The following is a 12652-nucleotide window of genomic DNA, read 5'->3' as shown; positions in this document are numbered from 1 at the left end:
CCACTTCACATGAAATGCATAGCAGCGTAATGCGATAATGACTGCATTGTCATTGCGTGGTAACCACCTTGGTAGTAAAGCGCAAAAATACTGTGTGATGCAGTAATCGGGGGTCATCAGTGTAGAGCTCCAGTACATAGTGATAGTGAATGAAAGACAACATGGTACTAGTGAGTATGCAACTGTCTTTATTTTATAGAAACTCAATACATACAAGAATGCATGACATAACACACTCAAGTCACAGATCAAACTAAACTGTCAGAGATAAGACTGTGAGTTATTTCCTCTGGCCGGTGATGCTAATGTTCCCACATGTGTGTATAACTTTGTGGGTGTCCATGGTCAGGGTCAATAAACATAAAAGGTTTCTGGTTATGGCACTGTGTCATATTGTAAGTAACTGTCACTGATGAAACTAATGTTTCTAGCAAGCTTACAGTGCCATTTTGCTTGGTAGACTACGAAGAATGCCACTGCAAACCATGGCAGAGATTTAAGAAAAAGGAGACACTTTTGTAAGTTTGTTAACTTAGAAAAAGTGTTCTAAAATATAAAATGGTGCAAGATGTCTGAAATGCTCAGAAATGTTATGGGAAAATGGGTAGTACATAATAACTATTACTAATGCAGCCAGAAGCAGTAAAATGGAAAACCAAGAGAGAAGTGCATAATGTGGGGCTACAGAGTTTCTCCCCTTTTGTTCAATGTATACATTGAAGAAGAAATACTGAAAATAAAACAAAGGTTCAGGAGTGGAATTAAAATTCAGGGTGAAAGGATATCAGTGAATAGAAAAAAATGAAAAATTTGAGATTCACCAATGACATTGTAATTCTGTCAGAGACAGCAAAGGACTTGGAAGAGCAGTTGAACAGAATGGACAGTGTCTTGAAAGGAGGATATAAGATGAACAACAACAAAAGTAAAATGAGGATAATGGAATGTAGCCGAATTAAGCCAGGTGATGCTGATGGAATTAGATTAAGAAAAGAGACACTTAAAGTAGTAAAGGAGTTTTGCTATTTGGGGAGCAAAGTAACTGATGATGGTTGAAGTAGAGAGGATATAAAATGTAGACTGGCAATGGCAACGAAAGCGTTTATGAAGAAGAGAAATTTGTTAACATTGAGTATAGATTTAAGTGTCAAGAAGTTGTTTCTGAAAGTTTTTGTATGGAGTGTAGCCATGTATGGAAGTGAAACATGGATGATAAATAGTTTAGACAAGAAGAGAATAGAAGCTTTTGAAATGTTGTGCTACAGAAGAGTGCTGAAGATTAGATGGGTAGATCACATAACTAATGAGGAGGTGTTGAATAGGATGGGGGAAAAGAGGAGATTGTGGCACAACTTGACTAGAAGAAGGGATCAGTTGCTAGAACATGTTCTGAGGCATCAAAGGATCACCAATTTAGTATTGGAGGGCAGCTTGCAGGGTAAAAATCATAGAGGGAGACCAAGAGATGAATGCGCTAAGCAGATTCAGAAGGATGTAGGTTGCAGTATGTACTGGGAGATGAAGAAGCTTGCACAGGATAGAGTAGCATGGAGAGCTGCATCAAACCAGTCTCAGGACTGAAGACCACAACAACAACAACAACAACAACAACAACATGACTGCTGCACAGGAAGTGCATCCTGGGTTGTTGGAAATCCACAAACGAAGAGAACTGAAGCATTTGAAATGTGGTGTTAAAAAGAAAAAAAAATGCTGAAAATTTTATGAACTAATGAAAAATGAAGAGTTTTCTGTAGGATAGATGTGTAAAGGAATATACAGTAAATGATGACTAGAAGGAGGGGCAGAATGATAGGACATGTGTCAGGTCATCATGGTGAAGTCTCTATGGTATTAGAAGACGCAGTACAGGGCAAAAATTGTGGGGAAGACAAATAGTTGAATATATAGTAGCTGTTGGCTGTAAGTGCTACTCAGAAATGGTAAAGGAGAGAAAGTACTGCTGACTTCATTAAATCTGTCAGCAGACTGAATGTGGCACAAAAAAAAAAAAAAAAATAAATCTTCTGGTCTGTCATAGGCCCTCAGATCCCCTCTGCCCCCTGGGTCTGGGCCTAGCCTAAACAGGCAGTTTTTTTTGTGATAATTCATATTCATGGATAGCCTGAAGGTTGTGACACCAGTATCATAAAATAAAATAGAAAGTAACTTCCACATGGGAAAAATATATTAAAACAAAGATTCCAAGACTTACCAAGCGGGAAAGCGCCGGTAGACAGGCACAATAAAATAACACACAAACACACACACAAAATTTCTAGCTTTCACAACCAACGGTTGCTTCTTCAGGAAAGAGGGAAGGAGAGGGAAAGACGAAAGGATGTGGGTTTTAAGGGAGAGGGTAAGGAGTCATTCCAATCCCGGGAGCGAAAAGACTTACCTTAGGGAGAAAAAAGGATAGGTATATACTCTCTCTCTCTCTCTCTCTCTCACACACACACACACACACACACACACACACACACACATATCCATCTATACATATACAGACACAAGCAGACATATATGCAGTATGCAGACAGATATGTCTGCTTGTGTGTGTGTGTGTGTGTGTGTGAGAGAGAGAAAGAGAGAGAGAGAGAGAGAGAGAGAGAGAGAGAGAGAGAGAGAGAGAGAGTATATACCTGTCTTTCCCTCTCCTTCCCTCTTTCCTGAAGAAGCAACCGTTGGTTGCGAAAGCTAGAAATTTTGTGTGTGTGTTTGTGTGTTATTTTATTGTGCCTGTCTACAGTATCATAAAATTGTAGACATGAATTTCCAGTCAGCTGGCTGACAGAACATCCACGAATGATGGGAAAGGTGATATGTAAGTTGATCTGTCAGCTGACTTGTGAATCTTTTCTCCTCATTTAGTATCAGTGCAAGCTATTAATCAAAGAATTAGTCAGAACCAAACTTCCAGTCCCATAAAAGTAAAATGTCCTGTAATACAACATGGTAGGGGGCTAAAATACATAGATTTATTTAGTTACTTCTCTGCTAAATTAGATTTTGGTATCTTCTGCCAAATACCATTGCTCGCAGATTATGAAATATGACAACTGACTCTTAAATATGTTTGTGTCTATTACTATACTCTTATTCCTACTACTCTCTTCTTGCTTTGCCCAATATCTTTGTTGATATTTTTTACATATTTTACCCTTTATCTGTCAGTAGCATTTTAATCTTTGCTGCTTCTTTCAGTGCGAACTTAACTATTTATAAATGTCTTAACTCCTGTTTGCCATAATCTCTCTACTCTTCTGATAAAGCAGTTGTAGTCTCTTTGCCTCACAAAATCTTTAGAAGAATGTCTTCATGCTGTACTTTACCTTTTTATTTAATTTCATAGTCGTATAGATACTTAAATAATAAATATATGTGATAATATAAATTGTCATGTGTGCAAACCCAGAAATTTTCAGCTGTGTTTCAGAAAAATGTTAGTAAAATAAATGTCCCTTTGATCATGTATAGTCGCCACAAAGAAGCAAAATAATTGCATAAAGCTTGATTTTGAAAAAAATTTCCACGATGTTAAATTAATTATATTTGCCTTAGGGAATAATTACAGCATTGACAAATAAACTTAGGTATCTCCTATGATGTAATGCTCAGAATTGACAGTGTCTTGAAAAGAGGGTAGATGAACATTGACAAAAATAAACCAAGAGCACTGGAATTTACATAGTCAAATTAAATCAGACAAAGCTGAGGGAATTAGATTAGGAAACAAGACACTAAAAGCAATAGATGAGTTTTGCTGTTTGGGCAGTGAAAAAATTTATGATGGCAAAAATAGAGAGGATATAAAATGTAGAAAGGCAAAGGCAAGGAAAGCGTTTCTGATGAAGAGACGTTTGTTAACAGCAAATATAAATTTAAGTATTAGGAAGTCTTTTCTGAAAACGTTTGTCTGGAGTGTAGCCTTGTATTGAAGTGAAACATGGACAACACAAGAAGAGACTGGAAACTTTTGAAATGTGGTGCTACGGAAGAATGCTGAATATTAAATAGATATATCATGTAACTAATGAGAAGTTATTGAAACAGGAGGATATTTTAATGTATTCAACAACAATAAAGCATTTTAGTCAAATTGTATACACTATTGAAATAACTTCTTTTTCACATAGCATAATATATACTATTTCTGTGACATTACAGCAGACGTAGGGGTTCGTTGTGGAAAACTTGATATCATTCATGTTTACTTATGATGTCTGTCACTGTTATTCAGTTTTGTCTGTGATTATTTGTCTCCTTACCTTCAGTACTCTGGGAAATACTATCATAATTTCATTTGGTACTTATAGTATCAACATCATGTACCTCTTCCCTACCCTTATTTGGAGGTGTTTGGGATTTTCTTCTGAATTCCAATTTTTTAGAATGTATGATTTGTTATAAATTACTTTCCAGGTCATTTATGGGAAATACTGTGAGTGTGACAATTATTCCTGCAAAAGAGGAGCAAACAGACAGCTCTGTTCAGGGGAGAATCAAGGATTATGTGTCTGTGGTTCTTGCACTTGTCTTGCTGGTTGGTCAGGTGAAAAATGTGATTGCAGTGAAAGACTGGATAACTGCATTCCAAAAGGAGGAGGACCTGTCTGCTCAGACAGAGGAAAATGTGTCTGTGGCAAATGTGTTTGTGACTCCACAAGTTATGAGGGCCAATATTGTGAACTTTGTCCTGTAAGTATAGTGAAGCATCATCTTTCTCAGTGTCTGCTTAATTTATTTCTTTGAGAAAATTTGAGTATTGCAGGTAAGGTATGATGTGCAGAAGTAAATATTTTCCAAGTTATAATAAAATTGATCATGTGTTTTTGAAAACTTTCCCAACATTTTGTGGCTCTTAGACTTTGTGCAAGTGCTGTCACTGAATATTTGCATTATGTCAACTGAGAATTTGCTCACCACCCTTATGCCAAAAGCAGAGGCAATTAAGAAAGTCAAGTATAGTAGGAATGTTATGGTAGAATGTAAATAATTTAAGGAAAACAGCAGAAACATTGAGTCATAAATATGCACACACATGTGTGCGCAGGTGCACACGCACATGTACGCCCACACACACAAACAAACACACACACACACACACACACATACATACCTGTGTCCCTTCATGGCATAGGCATACGTGTGTGAGTGTGCATGTCTCTGTGTGCTTCAGAAAGGGTTTATTCGTATTCAGAGAACTAGCAAGTTGTCTTTCTCTTTTTTGTGTGCCTGTCAATGACTCAGTGTTTCTGTTATTCAGTGAATGTTCTCCTTTACTCCTAAATTATTTGAATTAAGAAGGTTACTATTTCAGGCCTTCCAGTTTGAAGCCAATGTCAAGGCGTAATTTTGTAACCCTTCAACAGAGTTGACTGATTGATGTGCCAGCAATTCATCAACATTATCTGCCTTGTAATTATCTTTCCAGTGATCTTTTGCTTAATCACTGAAGATATTTTGATCTGAAGACAAATTGTCAGTTACCATTGTACTATTGCCTTAATTCCTTCATACCTTAGGTGTTGTAACAATCCACTACAAATGGTGATACATTCATAATCAATAAACTTAATAACTATGTACTTTGCTTTTTACAGGTAGAAGCCATAATTGTAGGGGAGGGTCACATTCTTCATATTTAACTGGTGATTGATGCACTGAGGGTTATCTGATCACTATGTTTACAAAACTATATCACTGGCATAAGACCTCCTCCTGGACACTCTTTTGAATAAAAATTGTGATATCTCATTTTCAACAGCTCATTTAACTGGCCTAACTTTCTTCATTATATAAATCAACAACTCTGCCTCAAAACTGGCTCAGACTGCACCTAACTGGAGCAATATCAATTAACATTAACAAAGTGTGGGAATGTCAATCCACAATACAATGATGCTAATGAATGAGCTAGGTTTAAAAAAAACATTAATACAGGGCATGCCACATTGGTAAGTTAGTGGAACAGACATATGTAAATAGAAATAAACATAAAGTTACCTAATCATAGGTATTTATTATTGCTGTCAGTGACCATGTATCACAATCAAAATAGTCTTGCTGCTACACAACACCCTGTGCCCTCACCCCACACCCCACTCCCCACTCCCCAACCCATGGCCCCTCCCACTGTGGAGCTCGGGGAACATTCCTGAATATGTTGTGAACTTGATGAGCAGATCTAATGCAGCCAGTAGCAATGCTTTGATGAACATGATGTGAGTCCTGATTAGGCAGCTGTTGTGTAGGTAATGCTGCTATCGGTGGGTCAGTGGCATAATTCATTGTGTGCAGTGGGGAATCGGTGCTGAGTTTCTATGGATTTTTCACTCTTTTGCTTGAAACTGTTCTGGTTTCTGCTTTGTATCCAAGTTTGGATCCACCACATGTTTCAATTTTGAAACTTCACTTGTATTTGTACAAGAACACCACATCCAGAAGTAGTGGACATAGGAGCAGATGACTGCACAAGAATCACAGGCTGTTACTTTTTAACAGCTGTTTCAGCTGCTGCTGCTGCTGTTTCTGCAGCTGTGGATGCCAATGCTGCAGAAGTTGTGTTGTGGAATCTGTGCAGTAACTGTGATGTTCTGTAGACTTGGTAACATAAGGCTGTAGTTATTGCTGACATTGCAGTTGTGGGGTAGTAATGGATGAGCTTTTGGATTCAGAAACACTGCCTAACTGCCTTTTAACTGTTTCAGTTCCCATTCAGAGTTGTGCAGAGTGCAATTTTATTTTGATACCATGATGATGTAAGAAATTTGCCCCCAATATGCATCCAGTAACATCTCCAAACACAAAAGTCCACTTACATGGCCAGGGAAACCAAAATCAGCAGTTACTTTCCTGCTCTCTATAAGTAGAAATAATTGAGCTATTGACAGGTGAAAACTGTGTACTGGTCTTTGTTTGTTAGTGATGCATTATCAGAAACATGCTAATATCCAAACCGCAATCAGCTAGGAATATATGTGACATACATAAGACCTTGACAAACAAATGGTCTGATCCATATGTTGTGCTATGTGTAGGAGTGTCATGAGGGCTTACAGTGCCAATAATTTGGGTGGTGAGGTTGTAGTGGAAGGAATTGGAATTTTTATTTTGCTGCAGGCTTTTTGTAATGGCTGTGGTGATAGTAGCCTTGGATTTGTTTTTGTTGTCACTACTGGTGTGATGGACAAAGATTAGCAGACACTTGTTAGTGACCTTGGAAGTGGCCACATCTGATTGCTGGCTTGGCACAGTACACAGTATGATGCATTTTATTGTTTGGGCTCTGATATGGCTATGAAAACAACACACAGGATGATTTTACGTCCACTGCTGTTTGTTTACATTGTGGTGCTTGGAGTGGTGGAACTGCTATGGAGTCCTCTTGTTTGGCACAAGCACATATTTTGTCTTGCACTTCTGTCATCTACAGCATAAGCACATACACAGCATTCTGTAGCATGTGTACTCACTCAGAAAGTGGTAGGTGCTGTTTATGCATGTCCGATGTCATTGAGTGATTACATCACATGACACATACGTGACACATTGATCATTAGAAAGTGGTCTTGACTAGTAGCAGTAGTTGGCTATGCCACACATCCTTGTATGTGAACCATTACCTGTTTGGAGGAGTTATGGGAGTACTTTATTGTTGATTTATTCAAATTAAAATTATTTTACTTCTGCATTCAGAACTACCACCCATAAAGGTACTCTGTCACAAGGCATACATGCCAAGCCAATTCAGGCAAAAGCAGTTCATTCAGGTAAGGAATATCAACAATGTAGGAAAAGATAGATTGCTACTTACCATAAAGATGACACATTAAGTTGCAGGCAAGCACAATTAAAAGACACTTACACATAAGCTTTCAGCCACAATCTTCGTCATTCACACACGCAAGCACACTTCATGCACACTTGACTGAATTGGCTGAGGGCAGCAAACAAAGAAGGTGGGGAAAAAGAACACACACACACACACACACACACACACACACACACACACTCTCTCTCTCTCTCTCTCTCTCTCTCTCTCTCTCTCTGCACAGCTTTTTATATTCGTATGACTACCAACCAGCTGTCCACCAACAACATGCAGCTGAACATAACATGCTTGATTTCAATGGCTGGTTCACTACCCAAGCCGTCCCTCCTCCACCAGGAGCTTTTCTGAACTGTGCAGAAATTATCTTTGTAACTCATTCTCCACTCCCGTAATTATCTTGGCCTCAACCTACAGTAACATACTGTTTCGACACCCTCCAAAAATTTCCATCCCCTCATCCTATCACCTTCTCTCCATTTTTGTCTCCTACCTTTGTTGTTTGCTGTCCTCTGCCAGTGCACCACCAATATTTTCCTGCTTCTCTCCTTTTTTGATCCATTTTCCCCACCTCTCAGCCCCACAACCTCCTGATGCTGCACCTGTTGGCAATCTAGTATCTGCATACTCTAATCTTGTGGTTACTGTATCTGTATTAAGGCTACAGGGTACTTCCAGCTCAATGTTTAAAAATAAACACCTATTTCATCCAGGGACTGTTTATAATGTGTATGTTTTACAGATTTTTTGTTGATGTCAGGTAATGCAGCACACTTTCTAAACATAATGAACCTGCTTAGAGTTATTAAAAAAATTACAAAGAAATTGATGCATTTTTTCCAAAATTTGAGGAAATTGAGGTGCCATTTAATCCAATGTTATATTGTACATTTGAAGGAGACCAAATTTTTATTAGATATGCATGACATGATGGCTGCAGTACTAGACCTATTTAATTCCACATTTTATGTATATCACAAGGATATAAAAATATCCTATTTTACATTTTAATTTTTATAATTTTTTCCTGATAAAAATGTGATTTTTTTCTATAATTTAGTTGATTCAGCAATAACCCTTAGGTGTATGTAAGTATGGACTATTGCTTTATTTGTACCTGAATTCTGAAAAATACAACTTGCAGGAAATTGTGGATGAAGATATGAGTCCAATTAAACTGTACCTCAGAACATTCCTGAAGCATAGCCTTCATCATGCAACATTTCTTCATCTTCAAGCTTCCTCTTGGCATTCCTTTTAGCACTTTTTGCTTCTTTGGTAACTTGAAGAGCAAATCTTTCAGCTTCATTTGACCATTGTCTGTCACACGCAAGCAATTGATCTTCCATACTAGAGCAAAATTTTATGCCTAAATTTCTCAGGACTTCCAACCTTCCATCACTCCATCATTGAAACATATCACTATACCTAGTACACCAACTTTTAATGTATTTAGTCCTACAAAAACATTCTTGGGAAATCTTTCCCATGTGCAATGGTTGAAACTTTCATCCCCATGAAGACATAAACTAAGCAAAACAGGGTCACTCAGGTCTCTAAAAATTGGTTTTATTTCACTCATAACAGGTTCAGGAAGAGAATGCTTATGATGGTATTCTTGACCACTTTCTTTTGCTTTTTGGTAACTGCACCGAGAATCTGCTCCCTTAGGCCAAAGTCCATGAACATGGTGGTCATCTGTGGACAACTTATGAAAGTAGGTGGTCTATACAGCTTTCCTCATTGTTGTAACATCATTCAGAGGTGCCGTTCATCTAATGGCCAGTCCATAATAACTCTGAAGAAGGTCTATTTCAGTTTCTGTCAATCTGCCTTGGCCAGACAGAGATTTTGTTGCCAAGGTATCACCATAAACATTAAACTGATTAATTCTATTGAAAGCCTTAGAGCCCCCATTGCCTAGGTACTTCGTATATCTGACGTTATAAACGGGCACTGACCTCTGAAATATTTTTAGAGTTCCATCACTTTCCATACCTCCATTCTAACCATCATAATTCTTAGTTCACTGATGTTCAATAAGTCCTTCAGTGTTACCGGAGCAGGTGTGGCAGTACTTAGGTAAGAACTCAACATCAACAACTTCTCCATTCTCAGAGAAGTAGCACTTACATCATTCAAGGAATGATGTCCTCAACATTGCCATGCCCCATCAAGTACAACAGCAATGTCCCTGGTTCCACTAATATTCACAGTTTCTTTTACTGCACATTTCATAGCTGCTTTAGACACAACCATCAAGGTACCTAAAAGTATTTTTATGTACTTGCTGGACCTACTGGGTGGAGGAGGAAGGTCCATCAAACGACAAAAATTGAGCAGTCTTTTTCCTTTTCCTATTGCACACATTGCATTCACTAACTTCAAATTCACATCATATGAATTATGCACAATGTTTGAAGTCATTTTCGAGTTAGATTTATTGTAGGATCTACACAGAACAACTAATTTTCATGCTAAGCCTTCTTGCTACTTTGTTGTTCAGTTATTTGCAGACAGTGCATACCATCACATTGTTTATATTTCACCACTTCCTTTATCAAAGAAGATAAGATGCCCACATCATCAACAACAACAAATCCGCTACAAACAGCATCATTGTTGACACAAAAATTTGAATCATGGAGAGGCGTGCCATTGACAAATATATGTAGCACTTGGGCAACAAACTTTCAGTAACACATGAACAAACTGCTTCAGTGAAACAAAAGTAGATACTAGAAAAGATAATCATTTACATACACTAGAAACCTGCACTGTTACCAATATGTACAATGTATCATACGTATAATCACTGGAAACAGAAAGTTCACAGTTCTTCTTGAAATAATACTGGTTTCTGTAACAGAAATAAAGGGGGTGTGGTGGCAACTTTAAAATTTGCTGTATATATAGGTCATTTTTCATTTGAAACCCTATAATGTGTATATCAATGTAATCAGGAAAGACTATAGAATTTAATAAAGTCATAAAAAAATTAACTTTTCCACCATTTATAAGTACCCTGTATCCTTAATGATTCCATTAGCCACATGAATGTCTTAAAAGTAGTTAAATCTGTGTATCACCAACAAATCTTAAAATACTTATATATCTACATGTTGCAGCGGAATCTTTTACAACAGTTTTACATGAAATTTCGTCTTGTCCATCACTTATGGGAGAACAGCTCTTTGAATCTGTAGTGATGCAGTTACAATCTTCCATCATGATGTCATGACTGGAAATTTAATGCTAGTGAACAGAGTTATGGTCTGAAATTTTCAGTTGCTTAAGGAATAAATGGTTCTGAAAGTCATAAGAGTGTACTGGATTAGTGAAAATGCTAGAATTCCTTATCTTTAAGATATTTGAAATCTGCACCTCTGTGTAACAGTCTCCTTGAAATATCAAACAGCAGAAACTCCAGGTTGGAATATCAACTATATTAGGAAAGGTGTTGATTGCTACTCACCATAAAGATGACCCATTGAGTTGCAGACAGTTACAATAAAAAGACTGTTACACATTATAGCTTTCAGTCAAAGCCTTCTTCAGCAAAGAAAATACAACATGTTCTCACAAGCAAGCACACCTCATACACATGACTGCTGTCACTGGTAGCTCTGATTTCTTATGTTCCATTGGCTTGAATATTGGTTATGTAGTCAAAGCATTGACCCTCCATTTGAATTTCTGCACTTTATGATTGTGAGGTAGGTTAGTATTAATAGCATCAGGTCCTGTCATCCATAATGATTTTTTCTGGAAAAGAATGATCCATGTTTTGCATTTCAGTCAAGTCATAGCAGACATCCACACAGCACTGTTTCAGGAGTTGAGGAATGTAGGACAAATTATGCACACATATTTCTCTTCTTCAAAACATTCTGGAGAGTGTTTTGAATACTTGATTTAAAGACATTGCTCCATTATAGAAATGAAATGCCATTGACAAACCAGTGCCAAACATTCACTACTTAAAACTACCTGCTCACAGCTGACTGATTGATGAACATGTGTTAGTTCAACATGCTGCCATATTACTGCACTGATGCAGTTGTCTGCCAGGAATGAAATCAGTTTTGGAACTTTTTGGATGGATGGTGTAGACCACTTAAGTAAATGTTATGTAACAATTTATTAGTTTCATAGTTGCACTAGATGTGTTACTTTGTTAGTAACAGACTAATTGTGTTTCAGAGTTGCACTAGATGTGTTACTTTGTTAGTAACAGACTAATTGTATTTCCGTCAATGTAAAAGAGATGCTTCAAATTTCATGTTTGTTCTCTGAAATTACATATTTTGTTGTGTGTGTGTGAGTGTGAGCGCGTGCGCATGCTTGTGCGCGAACATGCGCATACATGAGCGTGCATGCAGAAATTGTGAAGTGTTCGAAAGATAGAGGCATAATTGAGTTGGGTACAGGACAAAATCATGAAATTTATGTTGAATTTACAGATATGTCCAGGAGGAGCCTGCAATGAACTTAAGGAATGTGTAGAGTGTGAAGCTTATACCAAAAAGGATTGTCAGAATTGCACTATTGGACTTACTGTCATTCTTCAGGACACAGTGACAGGTCTGTATTTAAAATATTGAACATTTAAATCTTCTAAGGCACATGATGAATCTAAATACAGATTCTTAATCTGAAAACAAAATATTCTGTTAATGATCGCTTGCATTTCTATGACAACTGCTATTTCTCCATGAACACTGATGTAACAAAAGGTGTGATTTTTCAAAAACAATCTTTTCTGATTTTCCCACTGTGTAGTAATATGTGCTGAGTTCCTTCAGTTGCAACTGGTAA

The 12652-nt window shown here is 37.4% G+C and overlaps 1 protein-coding gene across 1 annotated transcript in view; it reads left to right on the top strand.

Moving 5' to 3' along the window:
• The window catches only part of LOC126335142 (integrin beta-PS-like), a 257184-nt gene that overhangs the window by 215844 nt on the left and 28688 nt on the right, over positions 1-12652 (top strand). Inside the window, exons 11-12 of the mRNA XM_049998103.1 lie at positions 4426-4701; positions 12298-12418. Of these exons, the coding sequence (XP_049854060.1) occupies positions 4426-4701; positions 12298-12418 (397 nt within the window). The remainder of the gene's footprint in view (positions 1-4425; positions 4702-12297; positions 12419-12652) is intronic.

This window comes from Schistocerca gregaria, chromosome 2 (genome assembly GCF_023897955.1).
Source record: "Schistocerca gregaria isolate iqSchGreg1 chromosome 2, iqSchGreg1.2, whole genome shotgun sequence".
Taxonomy (NCBI): Eukaryota; Metazoa; Arthropoda; class Insecta; order Orthoptera; family Acrididae; genus Schistocerca; species Schistocerca gregaria.
This window is presented reverse-complemented; position numbering and strand designations above follow the sequence as displayed.